The 20,786-nt window shown below is 37.1% G+C and overlaps 1 protein-coding gene across 3 annotated transcripts; it reads left to right on the top strand.

Annotated features, from left to right (window-relative positions):
- Nucleotides 1–1,760: 1,760 nt before the first annotated feature.
- On the top strand, nucleotides 1,761–20,581 carry LOC124305753 (galactosylgalactosylxylosylprotein 3-beta-glucuronosyltransferase P). 3 transcript variants are annotated; one of them, XM_046765506.1, is made up of 6 exons: nucleotides 13,827–14,050; nucleotides 14,726–14,942; nucleotides 15,434–15,660; nucleotides 16,851–17,235; nucleotides 17,992–18,149; nucleotides 18,794–20,581. In XM_046765506.1, the coding sequence occupies exons 3-6, from the start codon at nucleotides 15,445–15,447 to the stop codon at nucleotides 19,190–19,192; spliced, it is 1,158 nt and encodes a 385-aa protein (XP_046621462.1). In that variant the 5' UTR covers nucleotides 13,827–14,050; nucleotides 14,726–14,942; nucleotides 15,434–15,444; the 3' UTR covers nucleotides 19,193–20,581. The 3 variants fall into 3 exon arrangements, with proteins under 3 accessions (XP_046621461.1, XP_046621463.1, XP_046621462.1); XM_046765505.1 differs by lacking the exons at nucleotides 13,827–14,050; nucleotides 14,726–14,942 and adding an exon at nucleotides 1,761–2,247; XM_046765507.1 differs by lacking the exons at nucleotides 13,827–14,050; nucleotides 14,726–14,942 and adding an exon at nucleotides 7,222–7,240.
- The last annotated feature ends 205 nt before the right edge of the window (nucleotides 20,582–20,786 follow it).

The following is a 20,786-nucleotide window of genomic DNA, read 5'->3' on the forward strand; positions in this document are numbered from 1 at the left end:
TGCTCTCTATAATAATTATAACCGTACTATAGTAATAATAGTTATATCGATATATAACGAAACTATGTATTATAATATTACGTAAACGATTGTTCATTGATAGGTATAACTGTTAATTGTTCAATTTTAATAATAAATATTATAATAAATTATATAACAGAAACTTAATATATAATATATAGAAAAAATATATATATATATACTTGTCATATTTACGATTATTAAAATTATTATTACTGTTACTGTATGCATGTATATTATATGTCGGAATAAAAAAATATGGATAATATATATATATATATATATATATATATATCATTCGTTTACAATTATATGTATGCATAGATCTGTGTGCAATACATACATACCACGCATTACGCCGAAATAGCGAAAGTATAAAATTAACGGTATCTAGATTTTTTATTTGACGAATTTTCTAAGTAAATAAAGAAAAGAGTATTTCGATTTATCGATCTATAGATACGCTATTTCAATCAAACAGAAGGATAACTCTCGCAAATGAGGTAAGGAAATTTTTGTCTGGCATTCAGGGTTGGAATTTTGGGGATGAAAATATGTAAGATGGAACAAAGCTGAAACCCGTAATAATTTCCAAGGCTTTGCGTGTGCCGGCGATCAGGTGCACATATATTCATACACAACGCCTAATTGGATAAACAATCGAGAAAGTATGCGTACAACGACGTTATTATTGGGTTCAAACTGATTTCAGTCTAGCTACGATAAATTCCTAAGAGCCGAAGGGCGCAATAATTGCGAGCCCCGTGAAATACTTTTGCGATTAAATTTCGCAACTGGATATGAATGATTCAGTGATTCGTATGAGGTAAAATTGAGGATCGGTTGAATAAGATTGAAAAAATTTTACAAAACTTAAATACACGGTATTTTGAAATTGGCATTATACATGTAATGTTTTTTGATTTTTTTCCATACGAATAGCCACGATTCGATTCATGCTCATCTACTCGTGTCTATTTTTTCTCTCGATAAGCAATCTCTTCAATTATGATCTCACTTTCGTTTGCACTTCTCTTTAGAAGCTTTATGCCATGATGCGAAACACTCTGGTAGCTACGAAAGTCCTTGCAGAATGACCCTCGAGTACAGGGAATAGGATCAAGGATGCTTGCGGGACCCTGAAACCAATTCTCTGAATCGTTTTGAAATCGATGTTGACCAAAAAAAAAATTTAAAAAAAAAAAAAAAACGACGAAACTTATTGGAATTACTTCTAATCATTCAGACATTTTCAAAAACCGATGTCTCGTACAACTCGTCTTTCGTCATTTTATTTTCGCATGTTTCGAAATTTCGATACATCAGCCTATCGAAATATTAAACCCTTCCAAGTTTTGATCACCACCCGTAATTTATACCTAACAACATATCAATTACGCTAAACTCGTCATCAATCTACGGTGTATTGTAAAATTTCTTCAAACGAAGCAATAAAACTAATACTCACTTACTTACCGTGATATCTTCGTAAGAGATTTCAACTTTATTTATTTAAAAAACTTGTATTCTCATCTTTTTGTTTCGTTCCAATTCGTGGACCGTTTTTTTTTTTTTTTTTTTTTGTTTTTTTTTTCCACCTTCTAATTACATGCTTTTCTCCCGCGCATCGTACTCCGCAATAAAAATCACACCTTCTTATTGTTATATCCAACAAGGAAAAGAGCCGGCTGGTGTTGTTGCTGTGCACATGCGCTCTGAATGACGGAATATTTCCGCGCTTCTCCTAATGGCGGTCGAGGTTTCCGTGCTTGTCGAAAGGCGATGCCAGTACGGGACGTTTTTTTGTCGTCCCCCTCCAAAGTCAAAATAGCCGTATATCCAATTTTCTCCGCCGGACTTATGATGACCACTGCGTATCGACACGTGGCTCATTACAGGCGAGCGTTGTTACCGTTTTCTGTTCACGCCAATTGACACCTTACACGGACGTTGTTGTTTGTCAGAGGTCAGTTGTAAAAAATCGTGCCGCGTTTACCGGGCAAAATAGACGGAGAATTGACTGATGAAAGAAAGGCTCAATACCATTGATAATAATGATGATAATAATAAGAGTAATAACAATAACGTTAACGATTAATTAAGACGCGGTAAGACTGAAAATATACAACCGGAGAAATGGAAGATCGAAGAAATGTGACAACAGCTGTACGTTTTGAAGAGTGTTTGGCCACTTGGAAATTGTCTACAATCATGCCTCACTTTACGGTAAGTAATTAGGTGCGCGTGATAAACTTATATTTATATACGCGGTTTACATCGTACAATTTTTTTTTTTTTTTTCAAACAACTCAAAAGTGAACGGTGACGCTGTTTTTTAATTGGGTAAATGAAAAATTGATTGTTCTCGTTTCGTGTCTCACAGATGATGAACACTTTTGAATTATTTCACGTCAGTTTCTTCCTCTAATTGAATTGAAAAAAGCAACATTTTTCACTTGGTTACAATTAGTGGTTGGTATTTTCTTGGTTATTGTCATGTAAACTGGAACACTGTGTTTGGCTTGCAGGTATACTAGACTGGGCCAAAAAAAACTATAAATTATAGTATATAATAACTACACAAAAAAAATAACTTGAGAAACCGATTTTTTTTTACTGTTTAAGTTGGTAAAATACGGTAAAAATAAAAATATGTAGATAAAGAAAGGTTTTAGCTGGATAATATCGTAATAAATGTCGATTTTTTGAAAAAAATTTAGCCATCTGACGAGAAAAAAAAAATATTTTCAATATTTAAGTCTTAAATTTGTCAAACAAGTGAAAAGAATTATGTCAAACGCAAAATCAACTGTTAATTACTTTTGAATACAATTTCAATGTCGAATAACTTTTAAAGGAGTGAATTTCATGAAAAATGTTAAGAGACCTTTTTTGTAGAGCATCAAATTTCCCACAAAAATAATGGTTTGATCTGTGAAAATATTGATTTTTCTGGTAATTACAAAAATCAAAAATTCAAACAAAAATTTGAAAAAACAAATCAATGTTTAAGGCACGATTACAAGGAAACGGCTCGATCTACGTCAATTTAGTAGGAGAGCTTTTTTGTAGGAAATTTAATTTCCTTCAAAAATATGGATTGATAAAATTTTTCAGATTGATAATTGACGGACTTTGGGTAAAAAAATGCGGTAACTGTTAAAAAATCAATAGCTGTAACGATACACCCCTTAATATTAATATTAAGGGCTCAAACTTTCAGGATAATTTTTATTTGTCCTCATGAACAATGTTTTCACAGTACCATTAATAAAAAAAATTCTTCGTTTTTTTTTGGCCCAGTCTAACGTATACAATAATAGCGCTATTATTATTTTCAAACTTATCTTGTGACGAAATTATTAGAGATAGACATAGGCTCTAGCGGACTTTTTTGTAAAGCTCGTCGAGACCTAGAAAATTTTTGAACGTAATTTTCTATTCCTCTATCTGTAAGAGTTTACAAGGTGGCGACAATTTTGCTCGGATAAAATTCCCTGACTTTTCCTGTAAAAAAATTCGGAATTCGCTGACTTTTACCAAGAAACTTGGATTTTTATGATCAAAAGCTCCGGAAATTGTACGCCTTGGGTATATAAATTTGGGTCTAAAAAACACATAATATTGCTTCGTTTTAGACACATAATTAGAAATTAAACAATACCATTTCCGAAAGTCAGTTTAATTGAAATTACGGAGCGCAGCGGAAGTTTGAAAATGATTCGTAAAAAAAAAGTACGTTTATTCCCGACTGGATCGTAAAGTTAACTTTGTTTACCTCAAAAGTGGGACGACAGTGGTATATTCTTCTCTAAAATGATAATTCAAAAGTCCCAATTTTCAAATAAACATCATGGCCAGAGTTGAGTCGGAAATAAAGTTCTGCATTCAACGCAGGGTTAAAAGTCAACTTTATTCCCTTGTCACATAATGTACTACTTTCCCCATGAGCCATCATAATTCCCTGACTTTAGCGAGCGTTCGCATAAGTTTGTGATCCCCTTTCGACTTGGCTTACAAATATCGTTACATCTCCGCAATTAATGATGTGATCGTAACGAAATATGGCCTAAATTCTAGTCAGTCGCTGTGGCTATCCACAGAAAAAGGAAATAAACAAAATCGGTTTAGTAGTTACGGAGTTATAAGCGCTTGATTTCTTTGTGATAGAAGAAAAAAGTATAATATATTCTGCGGATCGCGGGGAAAAAATGCATTGCAACAACTCGTAATAACGAGACTGATTTGAATAATGAAAAATTAATCTATAGCTCGAGATTCGTTATCGCGAGGCGCAGGATAAGGTTCGATTTATTATAATTTTACCACGTTTCAGAGTTCTACGAACGGTTTTAAAGCCACCCCTGACACGCGATACCACCATAATCCCGTTGCGGAAAGATATCAGTGAAACGAATAATTTAGCCATAATAATTCAGGCGCGTGTTGTAAAAGCGCCGGATTCATTTCGACGACTGGTAAAAATTGAGATGAAAAATTCGTTTCAAATTGGCAAAATTAAATTCGAATGCGAATATCATAATTTAATTTTCATTTTTTATTAATAATAAGAAAATTAATCCTCGCTGTTTGAACAGAGAATGTAAATAAATGAGAGATATTTTGCCGCAAAATTATTCGCAACTGTATAGGGTGACGTTTTTTGTTTTTTTTTTTTATCGATGCACCGGAAAATCGCCTATTTCAAAAACACGATTACACGTCCGAAAACATAACAACGCGGAATCTTACATTCTCTAAATTCTTCAACATTAGAAAAACAAAAGTCGGCCTTCACTTTGTATCATAGATTAAAATAATTAGTATAACGTCGACTTTATTCTTATTTTTTATTTTTTTTCTCTCTCTCTCTCTCTCTCTCTCTCTCTCTCTCTCTCTCTTTCTCGGTGCAATTTAAACCGGTCCATATATACACGTATTTCTATCTGTTTATAGGTACGTGAAATTCAGCTTACAAATAGCTCATTTCACACGGTGTATAGGAAGAATTACGCGCGATGTTGAAAACCGGTTTTATACGCCTTTGTTTGTCTTGGACTGTTAAGGGAGCTTTCCAGTGTGAAATTTTCAAAAACTCGATTTTTTTTTTTTTGCTTTATCGAATAGTATACACTCTTCCAAATATTCCCTGAAATTTTCATGCCGAAATTCAGATTATTTCGGTTACTGTACAGCATTTTTTGGAAGAAGGCAAGGGAGCGCTACAGCTGCCGCGTCGGCCGTCTGCCCGTGCGACTGTTATTTCTATTGTCTCGTTCCTACCTGCACGTACATGAACTTGGCTCGCCAATTGTCGAAAATGTGAATTCGGACTATTGCATAATTTGCCGTTAATTAGCCGTAAATTAGTCGCGCGACTTATTTTTTTGTCGCACTCAATTTTAAAAAAACAAGCGGATGGCGTGCTAAATTCTTGAAAATCAATCAATGACTGTGTGTGGCAACTAGCCCCAAAGCACGTATTCTGCGGCAAGCAGATAGTAGAAATCGCTACGCAGTGTGCTGTGTGCACCTTCAATGAAGGTTACGACCCAATTTTAAAAATTTTGGAGACGATGGGATGCACGATAGGGCCGAGCGCCGCACATTTCGCCGCTAAGTACAAGAATGCCCGCATCACCCAAGCAAACCGCCGGGCGTCCCTGGATAGCAAAGAGGCGAGGACAGCTCGTCGGACTGAACAATCCATTGAGCACGATCTTTTCGAAGAAGCAGAAGGGATATTGTACGGACCTGGCATCGCTGATTGACCGTAAGTAAACGATTTACCTAAAATTTCCTCACTTGAAACTTTGAACGCGTTTTTCTCGAAACAGCATTTTTCAAAACGGTGTCCAACTTGGAGGGCAGAGTTTTAAAGCTATCGAGTTGAATTTTTTACATAATATTCTTAACGTCATTGTTTATCGTGCTATGGAAGCTTTTTTTTTTTTTTTGACATCTTCCTATTTTTTTGGAAAAAAAACTGCCAAAAAAAATGCTAAAATCGATACTTTTTGTTCAAACCGGCGCCATTTTTGCAAAAAAAAAAAAAAAGAAAAAAGCCTCCATAGCACGAAAGCCAATTATATACCGATCAATAATCTTTTTGTGTTTTTTGTTTCAGATCAAAATTGTGACCCCCAACGTGGACACAACATCCAAGTGCATTTTCTGCAACAATTGTTTCATCATTTTTATAGATATTAATTAATAAATAAATCGATCTTTAAAAAATTGTTTAGTATTCTTCAATACCCAATTAATATACAAAAAAAAAACCAGACCGATTAGATTATTTTTTCTTTAAAAAAAAAAATCGCGAAAAACAGCGATTTTTCGGGCTGTCACACTGGAAAGCTCCCTTAACGTCACGATTTACCTGTTTCATTTTTATTCATAAAAATTTACAAGTTGTTAAATCGCACAACGTATTATACCAATAAAAAATATTAAATAATTCGCAGCAACTCGTGGTAAAAAATTACAACAATTTTTTCTACCAACATCGATCGTGCGAAGGATATTACATTGCAACGCAATACCTATAAAATCCTTGGTCAAGGGATAACGATGTAATAATCAATTTGCGTTCTTGTCTCCGTTGAATCAGCGGTTACGAATGATTCAAATTTTTTATACGCATGAATTTATAACGTATGGTTTATAAATATTATCGCATTCTATGCCATTATGTGACTCTGATTAAGCGCGAAGCGTTATCGCAAAAACAGGAAGACATTTCGGAAGTGGGGTGGGAGGTCTTCTGACGGGTCAGCTAAACGCATCGCCTGCACACGTCGTATGAGGAATAATTTTACAAGTCGCGCTGTAACGGAAAATAATTATTCGTGAAGAATTTTTTTCTCTCCCTCCATTAATCAGTTTCGTTCTATCTGTAGGTAATCGGGGAAAAAGGTTTCGTTACAAGAGAAATTCACAAATATTGAATTGGATTTTATAACGTTTCGAGGTTCACCTGTGCACTTATAAAAATTGTCGGGAAACCTTGAAGTATAAAAAAAAAAAAAAAAAAGAATTACGGTAATATTCTTGAAGTGAATAGACGGAGGACCTAAGTCGTCTAAGAAATTGGTTTATACATCCGTCACCACTTGTTCAGTGCTAAGGAAATCGAACGCTAATCAATATATGAACTCTTGGATATAACCTTCGAAAGGTGATCGGAGAACCTTCGAGACGGCGAAACTTATTACAGGTAAAAGAATCCAACGCAAATTCACGTAAGTTTTGTGTTTCTTTGAGGGTGAAAAATTTTCTCGTTGCAACTTTTTTTTTTTTTTTCTTTTTTTTTTTTACTTATCAAATTCGGCTCTCTCGAATTTTGTGCCGAACTAAATTAGGTTAGAAAATAAATGATCAAATCTGCGAACTCGCATATTCAATGTTTCAATACGAATTATTGCGAATATTATGTTTTCTTTTTTTTTTATATTGAAATTTTTTTTCTACGATTTTTTAAATTAAATGTATGGATATTGTACGCTGCGAACTCGTGTATTCGTTTTTCATTATTCTCGAGAGGTGCGAAATGTGCGTTGGGTATAAGTAGGCCGTCAACTCGAGTAGCTTGAAATTGAAAATGGAAAATTGCTGCAGCATAAGGAATGTGAGGATGAGGGGAAGAGAGTAGGAGGAAAAAAATGAAGACAAGTTTAGCGGTCTAACTTGTTTAGTTGAAAATTTGTGACCAGGTGGTAAATATGAAGAAAAACATCGGTCGAATGTCGGTCAATGATATAATTTACCATGTGAACATACCGACCATCTTCAAACTAAAAAAGATATAACAAATGCTTAATTAACTAGTCATTCGCTTATCCTAGACTATATCTGATTTTAACAAGATTTGTCGTTTTGTTTAGTCAAGTTAAACTTATGATCATACTTGTGATTTCTTAAAAAATATGCATCAGTAACTAGCATGTTTACAGTACTAGAGTTTGTGAGTTAAAATTTAAGAATGATACAACAAATATCTGTTACAATATGTTACTTTGAAAATAGATTTAGATCAATTTCCGATCACTTCCTTCCTGCCACAATGGCGCTATAATAACATCAAAGTCAGAAAGGTTGTCAAATAATTATCAGTAATCTGACTCCATGTATTTGTAACTAATTTAACATCAACTCGAGGACAATGAAGGTCGTTCAAATAGTAAATTGTTTAGATCACCAACGTCCGACGAATTTTTTCATCGTAGTGTAAATTATTCATCACATGCTAGGCGGTCATTAAAAAAAGCACGCGTTATTGCGAATGAAAGCTCATTCTACATCAACATCTTTTTTCACGATTCTAAACAGTGAGCCTGAATTTTAGCGTTTAACTTTCGCGACATTACACAATACAATTGAATTTTCATCAGAGTGCCATGCCGAGAAAATCTGGGGGAAGCGAATCGACTTTATGAAAATGCTAAATTCAACTCTGAGTACGTGAATGTTCCTCAAATGACTATAGTTGAATGATTGCGTACCCGTTCAGGAATAAAAAAATTCTCACGGCTACTCTTCAATGCCAATTTAGTTCCTAACTACGTCATGCTTACGTCATGACATAGATTGAAACGTTACACCATGAATTCGGTGTAACTTTTTTTTTTTTACTCAACTCGTAACGTGAGATTAGAAACGGACGATTCTGAACCCTCGGGATGCAACGTAATCGATCCTAAACGAGACGTAAAATTAATAAGTGAAAACGAAACGGTGCGAAAAATTTGCCTTGTCAGATGAGAATGAATTTTTGCTTTGACAGCCAAAATTATGTTACCGTGAGTAAATCTTGGCGTTATGTTTTATACACGTTGTTACGGCGCAACGAAATAAATAATTTCAATTATTTTTAACACGAAACAAAAATATCCTGCCGTCCTTTCTACACGAAGAAGCGAAAAAAAGGAATTTTATTCAAAACCGCAGGAAAAGAGGGACACATGAAGGTTTTTAGTAAAAAAAATCTCATTTCAACCATATTTTTTATTGTAAAAGTTACAGATTTTACTCTGAAACAGTGGTTTTCACTGTTTTTTGTGTAAATTCTGCATTTTACGAAGGATATCTTAATAAAACACCCGATGTGTTCCTCTTTTCTTGCATTTTTCAGCAAAATTTGCTCTTTTATGCTCTGTGTGTACGCATAAGAGTAAACAAAAAAAGCGAAATCAATTCTACACAACTCTTGTTTAACGATATATATTTCTTTCCCTTTTTTGCTTTTATTTTTTGATGTATCAATCAGTCGAAAAAGACTCTTGACAATCGATTTTACGACATAATTCTTGGGTTCCAAAAAACACAAAAATACTGAGACTTGACTCGTATGAAATTTTCTACAAAACGTGCTAGATGGTTATCTTTGAAAAAAACCAAAAATTATTTCTCAGTATAAGTTCTGAGAATCAGGGAAATTCGTTAAAAGTTTGCAAACTTTATAGTATTTATGCGCAAGGAATAGTAGGATCAGCCAGTTGGTAATTCGATATTTTCACACAGAAGGTCTTGATCCTTGAGAATTTTCCTTTTTGACCCTTTTCACGAAATAACTGATTTGCTTATAATTGATTAGAAATTTTTTTACAACACATACAACGAGCTAAAAAAAATAGTTAATGCAAGATTATTTATACAAAAGACCCAGCTGCCTGACGAATCCCGAGACAGGAAGAGTTTATTGGAAAAATTAGACTCTGATTTCCTAAATTTTCTCGTGTCGAAATTGTTTTCCGCATGTCATGTCAATGTATATATAACGCTGCAGTATTAACCTTGCGGGGGGAAAAGGAGAGAGGAGAAGGGAGCGAGTTGCATCGATTTCTTCAGCAAATTCAAGCGAGGCGAAACCAGCCGAAGGTTTATCAGGGCCGCGCTTGGATCGGAAGCTCTTGAAGCGTTTTCTCGCAATTGATTACCTAAAATTAATGCAATGAAACAATACCGGCAGGAAAATGAATTTCTGCAATTTTTGCATATAATTTCTTTCTTACTTTTATTGAGCCGATTCTAACGAAATATAGCATAAGATCTGCCCAGACGTTGTAACTATACGCAGGAAAAAAAATAATCGAAATCGGTTCAGTAGTTCTCGAGTTAGAAGCGAACTTACGGTCAGACGTAAAGATTAAATAGAATATCTATGTGCTGGATGAAAAGCACGTGTTTCAAACGATAGATCGAAAAAAATTATAAAAAGCGTATTTGTCGGAAGAAAATGCTAATTCAATGTTTAGTTACTCGTAAAATTTTCATAAATCTATAATGTAACTGATGTAGGAATGAGAATGGAATCAAGAATTGAAAGAACACAAACGAAAAAATAAAGAAAAAAAAATTGTCGCAGCGAGACATAAGCTTTATTTTCTCGGAAACGGCTGTCTATTCGGAGTCTCTGCTTTGGGAAATTCAAGTCCGAGTCATGGTCTAAACGCGACCTAAGTTTCGTTGAAATCGGTAAGTGTGTAAGGTCTCCTTATCGGTAAAGCCGCTTCCCCAAATCCGTCCGCAAACATCATCCCCACTCTACCCACTCAAGACTTGTCACGACGCTTGTCGAATTCCGAACTCGACGCTCTCACGATGAAAGTTGCGCGTGGAGGGGACAACGCACTGACCGGGATTATCTTCCCCTAAAGTCCCAAAAGGAGCCCTACCGAGAATATCGAACGTATTATGATTGTTAAGTGATGATGACGTGTTGACAGCTGTCCGGTTCACATATATCGAAGGATCGAAGAAGAGGAACGCCACGGGTTGAGGAAATCGGTACTATACTAACTCTGCGCCGAAAATGAGCCCAATTTTTGCTGGCACTCCGACTCAACCTGCTTACCCTGTCAATTCAAGTCGATCAGTCAAAGACCCCCTGCCTTAAACAGTCACCCGAAACATTACGGCACTTCGTAAGGATCGTAGGGACTGAATGAATAATAAAATGGCGCCGGCTAATGAGATCACCCCATCACCTGAGGAATTAGCTTGTTCCCAGGGCTTAACGGTTAATTTCAAATCTAACGGTTGATTTGAAACCGTCGAACGTCAGTCGGTACAAAGTAGCGAGTGAGTTGGAATTGTAAAATTTGCAAGTAGAATATAATGAGACCACGATGTTGACATTACTTCACCTATTAGTCATGTTACAGAGCGTGGACTTTTGGCGTAGGACACAAATGTGCGAAACTAGAGAGACGATACTGACAATGAGTGGCGAGTCCCGCTATCCCCACCCGACCCCCACTCCGCCCGAACATGCGCAATGCTGTGTCGATCTCTCGCCGGACAGAGTATAGATAGGAGTTGGAGGGGCCTTATCGTGGCGGGAAACGGTGCTCGATATGAGCTGTAACTACGGTTGCCGGAATCAGGAGCAGGGATCGTTTCGTTGTTAGAAAAACTCTCGGTGGACGTAGAGAGGAGATGATTGCATAATTACACCGCGTTGCAAATTGGGAGCATGGAAATTAAATTTGAAAAAAAAAAGAACAAGAAACAACAGGCAACAGACAATGCTTCGTACGCTAGGTACAGAGATTTCAGGGGCTGAAATTAATTTCGTTAGCTCAGCGTAGCAATTATTATTAGTGTATAATTGCGGCGAGCTGTAAATTAAAACGCAGTGGAGAATTTTCAACTCCTGCATATACATTAGGAAACGTGTTGACCCTACCCAGGTATGCTTTTCTCCGTCGTGAGTACAGTACGAGATAAAAGTATACAGTGTTATAAGGTAAAGAAGCAATTAGCGGCGAAAGATTTCGAGCGTGTTTTTTTTTCTCTCTCTTTTTCATCCCTTTAATTATGACGAAAATTATTCTTTCTCACAATCAGTTAGAAACAGATCGAATATATCTCTTAAGGCGAATAGTGACTAGAATCAATTTCTCAATTTTTAGTCTCATTGTAATGTGAAAGTAGAAAAGAAAAAGAAACTTTAAATTATAGCTCTGCAATTTCATTGTACATTGCTGGATCGGTATAAATGAAGAGAAAAACTGATATAAGATTACGGGTATTCGCATTTCGACGTATTTAATTACGCGTTGAAAGATGTAGGGCTGGAGAGACGCATCATACGGGTATCATATGGATATAAACTTGAGCACGATAATCACGATACGGCTGACAATGAGTATAAACGTCTTGGTGGATGCAAGAAAGAGATAAGGTGACACCTACCGCGGATTAATTCAAGGATATTGTCGCAGTAGCTTCTCTTAGAAATACTTGGGAAATATTTTTCTCTCGGCTACCTGCACAATTCATCCTGCAACTGTGTAGGTACGCGGATACAGTCTGATTAAAAAGTAAATTGGATGCTAAACGGAATCAGGGAACTGACAGAATTTCAACGTGTATGTTTAACTTGATTCAACTGAAAGTTGCTAAAACGCCAATTTTGCATTTTAACAGTCCGATAGTGAGTGGTTAAAAAATCGGACCTGTTTCAATTATAAATGTTATCTATTATGAATATGTATAAATTACCTTCGGGTCACTAAAGTTCTTCAAACTATTGTGATACATGAAAGTGAGAAAAAATAAAGGAGAAAATGATAAACCCTGTGGTAGCAAGATCAATATCCAACAGTGTTGACAATTGGTCGTTTTTTTTCTTTTTTTTTTCTTTAATTATTATTTTTTACTCTTCACATTCAAATCAATCGATTTGAAAGAAACTTTTGATAACCTTGATAGGTACCTACCATAATAATTGAATAACTTTTCGTGTTGTTCGGAAAAATTTTATCGCGAACTGTACAAGTTGACGCCACGGGATCCTCAGCGACGGGTTTAGGAGAAAACGGATAATTGGGTCTATGCGCAAAACCAAAAACATCTCATTTTTCTATGGGTATGAAGCAGAGAAGCACAAAACAATCTCATGATGTTAACGTACTTTTTTTACATAAATAATCGTGTACAACAATGAGGAAACGTTGCTTTCGTCACGCGTATTTGCAATATTCGTTTTCGGCTCACCTACGACTAATATCGCAAACTTACGCTCGGTCCGAAAAGATCGAATTTTTCTCTCCCTACAAAATATATAATTACAGGCTTTTTTAATTTTCCTCTTCAATTAAGGAAGTTGCTTGGCCGAAAATCGCTACTTTTTATAATATATTGTAACGAACTTGGCGTTAGGAAATAAAATATGGGTTGGTTGAGCATAAAGAAATGATCCAACAGGTATAAATAATTAAATTAAGCAGTGAAAAATGTTTTCATCAGCGATACGCGTTCCTTGACGTAAGTCAGAAACAAGACTGTTTTTACAATAAATATTGGTCGGCGCATCAACTTTACATCATTTTGTGAGATGTGAAACCTCTTACAACATCTCTTGTCTATGATAATTACTATGTCACAAAAACGGGTGATTTCACCCTTCGTAACCCAACATCTTCCGTTTTGACATTTTTTCAGACATCTCCACAGGTTACAGGAATGGAAAGATTTAAACACAAATGACTCATACCTCCGAACATAATGAATATAAATTATAATCGATTCCTCGCCAACTAGGCCGGTTAATTGCTTCATTCGAACACGCATTAATCCATAATCCGAACACGTAGAACACGGTGTATAGCATTAGCGGAGTTTCTCCTCACCGTCGAGATCAATACCCAGTAGGGGGGTGTGGGTCGAGGGGTTGAGAACGTGGAGGGGAGAGCGGCGAAAATGCTGAGGATGGAACACATGGTGTCTGCCAGGACGGAGGGTGGGGGGATCGATCGAAACGGCGCAGCCAGAGCCTGCAGCAGTTTCGCGTGTTCCAGAGAATCTCGTGGCCGATGTTCCTCCGCCGGCGTTGCGTTTCGTCGACGCGTTTCTCGGCCTGAATCATGATTTGTGTACTTGCACCGTTTCCCGCCGCCACGACGACACCGTCGCAGTTCGAAACGAAAGGCGGCACTCGCCGCATTTCAGAGCCCCGTTTCAGCCGTCCGATTGCCTCAAGCCGGTAAAACGACTGCCTCCTGAGGTTCTAGGCGTGCAGTCAGTAAGTAGTCAGTACCGCCACAGCTGGTCGGGTAGCGTCTCGTCGCGGCGTCGCTCTTTCGAGGTTTTCGGTAGCAGAGCCATGCTGCTGGCAAAACTGCATCGCGAAATATTTTTAGAGGCAGCGTCGTAGCGCGAGAGAGGCGATCCTACTCTCTTTTCTTTCTACTGTTAATAAAATTGTGAAATAGAACGTTGGAATTTGAGGTTTTGTTTTAAATGATTCGTTGACCGATTATACAAGCGTTGATCGAAATAACAAGCAACTGCACCGTTATACCGGGAGAATTGTATCGGGACATTTAAAAAAAAAGAAAAAATAAAGAATAAAATAAATAAGGATAAAACGGTAGCGGAAAGGGTGGTTAAATCATTTTTCAGGTCAAGGGTGTCTACTTTACCGCTTCCTTTTCTCATGTTTCACACGAACAGATGTACCGTGTAAAGTTATCAAATTAGCTTTGATCCGGTGCATTGCGGCGAAGAGTCGTGTCGGAGGTTCGAAGTTATGTTCCACCGGTCTGGGAACGAGTGTTTTTTATTCTATTTTGTCTTCTCGCTCATGCGATGTATCGTATACTATCACGACGGATGGTATTTTTATTGATTGTGAGCTGGGCGGTATAAGTTATCAGTTTCAATTCTGTTTTGGTGATTTTGTCTAATTGTACGCCAGGCAATCATGTTGCACGAGGTTATCGACGGACTGAAGCGGTGACCTTACAGGGAAACCACAAGAAATGATGATAAACGAATTTCAACTGGTATAATTGAGACAAGTGAACTCGTTCAAATTCTTGGCGAAAACTTTAGCTGCGCACGTGAGACGTTTACGCGCAACTTAAAAACGTCAGATGTAATGCTGCAGGACTGACACACGCATGTGTATTTTGGTAATGCTGCTCATCGTTGTATAAGTTTAGTGCTACACTGTCGATACGCTGAAATCTGAAACAACTATTCTTACACTGACAAAAATATGATTCAAAATTTTTTTCCAACGCGTCTTTTGATCGAATTTAGACAATTTTATTTTACAGCAATGCCTCCGAAACATACTTATGAATTTTTCTGTATTATTCCACCAGCTTAAATATCATTTCATTCTTTCACTGAACTTTGGTCCTGAGTTATATCTTCCACTCGCTCACCCTTATTATCTTTTATCTGCCACACTGCTGCTGTTTCCGGACTGCCTACGTTTCCGGAAATGGTTATGTGCCAGCAATTATGTTCTATGTCTATTTCAGAATTACACTACAGTTTCCAAGCTTGATTCCGACGTCCTTGGAATGCGTCATCGTAGAAAGTAGCGGTTCTCATTGGAATGAAACCTGATCGTTCCACGTCCTCGAAACCTCCTTGAACATCGTAATTCTTTCAGGTTCACGCACGATGAAACCGGCTCTTAAGATGGGCATGATTGCCCTCGTCGGTATCTGCCTCGTGTTTTACCAGTATCACCTGTCCTTCGGGATTCGAGTTGATCAAATCCCCGCATTGAAATTTGATTTGAATGCCGGGCAACCCCCGGATGGTCCTGATGGTATACCGGTAAACAGCGACACCTACGGTTGCAGCATCGCGCACCAGAAGCTCACCGAAGAAATGGTACGTGAATTTTAGCACGATGGATGCCCTGGTAAGAAAAAGAAACCAAAATTTTCCAGGGACATTTGTAGAGGGACCAATCGCTTGTTTCTACAACCGTTTGTTCTTACGTAAAAAATTATAACGGACTTCGTTTTGTAAAGATTACGTCAGAGAATTTTGAGATTAATGTTTGTTACGTAAGATTGTCCGCAAGACTCACTGATAATTCAGGCAAGATGAGTTCAACGATATAAGACAGATTCTATGAATCCGATCAAATCATTCTCAAAAGATTACAAAAATTTTTTAATGCAGATTCACTATTCGATATCCACTTGACTTTGTATTTAGTGAGTATTATTTGTAAAAGTAATGCAACTATCTAGTTCGGTTTGATTATAATACTATAATTCATATTTTCTTGATAGATAATGTTCATCTTATATAAGGTCATTCGCCGAACATAAATCTGCATTATATTTCTCTGCGAAATTCGTTGAAAAACTATTTCGTCGTTTTCCAGTTGTACAGTTGACTACAAATAATATCGCGAAACTACAAGTTTTTATAATGAATTGTAGGTTTTTTTACACAAATTTGACCAATCCTCTAAGAATTACAGAATTTTATTTTTATTTTTATGGCCATTAATTCTTTTTCTTTTATTTTTGTCGTAGAACTGTCGTTTATAACTAAGTTCGTATAATTCGCGTAAGAAAATTCACGAATTATCGCTTCATTTTTTTCGAGGATAATTAATACAATATTCTGTTGTAAGTAATTGTACAGACGACTAGAATCTTTCACAAAATTTCATCGATTTGTACGGAAAGATCTATTAAAAAAAAACGCTTTTCCATTTATCCGTTAGTTTTCTCGATAGAATTATATCGTCGAAAATATTTCACCAGAATGATTGAATCTGTGCACATTCGTTTATACATTATTTCGTCATTCGCGGCATTATCATTTTCGAATTGACGAGGTTCAAGTTACGAAAGTTATCGTAACGAAACATTGGGCATAAAATCACGATTTTCTTAATTTTACAATGAGCTTTGAGGAATTGAGATTTCGAAATATAAGTGTATTTTACATTACTACGGTCCACTGAATTTCAGACAATTCCAAAATGACGAAATAACAGTGTGTCCTCAGCATGAATCATTGCAATAACGTTACCAACTTCAATATCATCCGGATTGCAGATTCGATACGCGGTGGACGCGGTCAGAAAATCGAACGGGCTCGGGCCCGAAATCGGAGTCCAATTGACCGAGGGAATTCTGAATCAGCTGAACAAATTGACGATCGGTAATCGCGAAAAGGACAGGCTGCTGTCCCAAACCCCTGCACAAACCACCATCAACAGCGTCGTGGCAGCCGCAGATAAATTCGCCGATGAAAACCCCCTCTACGTTATCACCCCGACGTATCGTCGTCCGGAACAAGTCCCGGAACTTACGAGAATGGCCCACACTCTGATGCTCGTGAAGAACGTCCACTGGCTCGTCATCGAAGACGCTCATACCCCCACTCAACAAGTCACTGACCTCCTCCAAAGGACTGGACTCAAGTATGAACATCTCGTTGGTGAGTTTCTCTTCTGATTGTGAGTTACGGTTCTGGCATTTGCTTTTTTGATGACTTTACCCCAGGTCACGATATCAGGTTCAGATCCGAATTAACTTATCGCTACGACATTTGGACAAGGGGGCAACCACTCCTGAACTTAGGTATACAGCGTAAAAAGAGTCCTGTGAAATCGCACAAATTCACTTGAAGTCGTGAAATCATGATGTTAATTAAGGTGACGAAAAGTCACGTGGAGTTATTCAAAGTCACTCGGAATCACTTGAAGTCACGAAACGTCACATGGAGATACTTAAATTTACTTGGAATCACTTGAAGTCACGAAAAGTCACGTGGAGTTAATTAAACTTACTTGTAATCGCTTGAAGTCATGAAAAGTCACATGGAGATACTTAAATTTACTTGGAATCACTTGAAGTCACGTGGAATTACTTAAAGTAAATTGGAATCACACGAAGTCACGTGGAGTTAGTTAAAGTTACTTGGAATCACTTGAAGTCACGAAAAGTCATGTGGAGTTGATTATAAAGTTACTTCGAATCCCTTTGCGTCACTCGTTAGGTGAGTCCAAGTCATGAAATCCGGGCGCCAAGTGTCCATGCCCAACTTCAGGAGTGTTCAGACTTCACTCATTCGTCAAAAATATACTATTCCGATAATCGAGGTGTTTGTTGAACCTGTAACAAACGAGTGTGATCAAATCGAAGTCATCGGTTGTGACTTCGGACATTAACCCCCACTATTTTGCCTGTCCAGCCCCGATGCCCGAGCAGTACAAAAAGAAGAACGGTGCAAAACCTCGGGGAGTTTCGAACAGGAATCGCGGTCTTCAATGGATTAGAGCAAATGCGACGAGTGGAGTTTTTTATTTTGCCGACGACGACAATACCTATGACATTAAGCTGTTCGACGAGGTTCGTATCATATAATGTCGAAAAGATAAGATGGTCTTTCTGTAGAGTATAAAAAAAACTTCATCGAACTTGTCCCATTTATCCGTTAATATTACGCGAACTATCGAAAACTTTCGAGCAGCGGTTACCAATCAAATTACGAATCGGATCCAATCGATTCTAATGCAGGACTCGCATGCAGTTGCATTGTTGATCGTACCGTTCGATATCAGTTGTTGCTATGGAGAAATACCGAAGGTCTTCCAAACCGTGAATCATTTATGACAAAAAATATACCACGTCAGGTGACGACGAGTAACCATTATTTTCTCGAACCGTTTATTTCCGTGCAATTTTGCAGATAATTACAAGCTGCTTTGATTTCAATTTCGTAATGGATTTCTGATAAACACGTATGATTCACCAGACTGAAGTTAGTAACGTTAACATAACGAAATATTGAAGCTAAGATCATTGTCTTGAAAATTTGGAACGTATTTAAAAAAGTTTAATTTCCAAAATCTGAATACACTACAGTTTTTAAAAATAGATTACTCAATTCCAGACGATCCTACAGTTACGGAATAATAATTTTTCTTCAAATTTAATCGTTACATTAACGTTACGAACTTCACTCTCATTATGATTCGATTGCATAATTTCAGATCCGCACAACTCGAAAAGTCTCGATGTGGCCAGTTGGCCTTTGCACAAAGTTCGGTCTAAGTACGCCGATAGTGAAGAACGGAAAGTTCATCGGTTTCTACGACGGTTGGATGGCAGGACGGAAATTCCCCGTTGATATGGCAGGTTTTGCAGTTAGCGTCAAGTTTTTGCTTGAGCGACCAAAGGCCAGCATGCCGTTCAGGCCCGGGTACGAGGAGGACGGATTCCTGAAAAGCTTGGCGCCGTTCAACCCGAGCGAAATAGAGCTTCTGGCTGATAACTGCAGCCAAGTTCTCGCCTGGCACACGCAAACCAAGAAGAACGAGCCGAGTGCGGCCCTCGACAAGGAGAAATACGCTTCGACGAATTTGATCAAATTAAAGCAACAAATAGTATGATAAAATGTGAGGCGCGGTATAGCGATAATCGATATCGGTCTCAACTAGACGACGCCGTCTTTGATCACTTTTACACAGACGCGTCGTAAACCTAGTGCCTAAGCTGTATCTTCCTTACTCAAGATATAACGTACCTACACTATAGATACCTAAAAACGAGCAGTGCTATTATTATTACTATACGTTATAATGCTGACGTACTGAAATCAGGGTCGACTTTACAATTTGTCTTTAACGAGTCACGCCAACATAAATTAGTACCGACAATGGATACGTTACTATTTACATGTTGTTAGGTCAAAATGATCGGAGTACATGTATATCGCGGGATTTAATCTCATTGTCAGTGTTAGAATATTCGATTGACGATAATACGCTAGTCGATTTTCGGCAAGTACCGGACGGCTCGATTATTTGTTTTTCTTGAAACTGACTTGTTTTAAATGTTGATGAAATTGATTGTAATAATATTTCAAAAGTGTTTGCCTGAGGTAATGATGTATCAGGAAGACTTGGACTTTGCCATATGGGTATTACATTCTATTACTATATTTTTATACATCTATTAGTAAATTTAAATTCAAAAGCAATATGTTGAAACAATCAGCAACGGTGAGAAAAAAATCGGTGTTATTGATTTTAGCAAAGAACGGCGATAATCTTTACAATACGTGATATTTCTATGAAGCTTTAACAAATCGTGATTCGTTGTACGATTTTTAGAGGTAAAATTTAATCGAGAGGAGATACTAATTCAAAATTCGTTATTCGGTGCGGTACGAATTGTGTTTTATTTTTATTTTGTAAATTAATACCGCGCTTTGTATTTTGAAAACGTATCTAACGGCTAGCCAGTCAACATTCAATTCTACGTACCTATTTATGATTTCATTCCGTCGTAACGTCGATCCTGCTTAGCAAGACCTCATTCGACGCGAGTCATTGCGCATATCAAAGATCGTTTCGTCGGTGAATGCGAGGTTGACAAAGTCAAAAGTGAGCGGATAGATAGGTAGACAGATAGATGGAAGAGGAGATAGATAAATATAAGGGCAATGGTATCTCCTTTTTTCTTAACGAGAATAGAGAGAACAGGACAAAAGGCGCAACAGCCGCGTAACTAATTATAAACGGTAACAATAATTCGAGAAAATAAGGTGCGATCTAATTGCCTGTAATTTGCGGTTTACATTGGACATATCCGTATAGTATTTATTGTCTGAGAGATGAAATTCGAAGAATAGAATTATGCGTGGTATTAAAATATTGGTAATATTGAAATCGGAAAACGATACGAGAGAAGAAAGTAAATGACAAGATAAAAAAAAAAAAATAAATAAAAAAGAGTTGAACATTTTTTAGCATTATATTTAGGTAGTTACGCGACGTCAGCGTCGAAAACTCTGAAATTTATGAATTTAAATAAAATAAATGTAAAAGTTCAAAAGAATGTTCAACGGAGCGCGATAACGAAATTGGTGATTAAGGGACGTTATAAACTAACCCCGGTGCATACAAGTTACGGACACAATAATTATCTGTAGGTACGCAATGCTTCAGATTGAAAACCATTTTGATTATCGTAACGAATACC

This window comes from Neodiprion virginianus, chromosome 5 (genome assembly GCF_021901495.1).
Source record: "Neodiprion virginianus isolate iyNeoVirg1 chromosome 5, iyNeoVirg1.1, whole genome shotgun sequence".
Classification (NCBI taxonomy): Eukaryota; Metazoa; Arthropoda; class Insecta; order Hymenoptera; family Diprionidae; genus Neodiprion; species Neodiprion virginianus.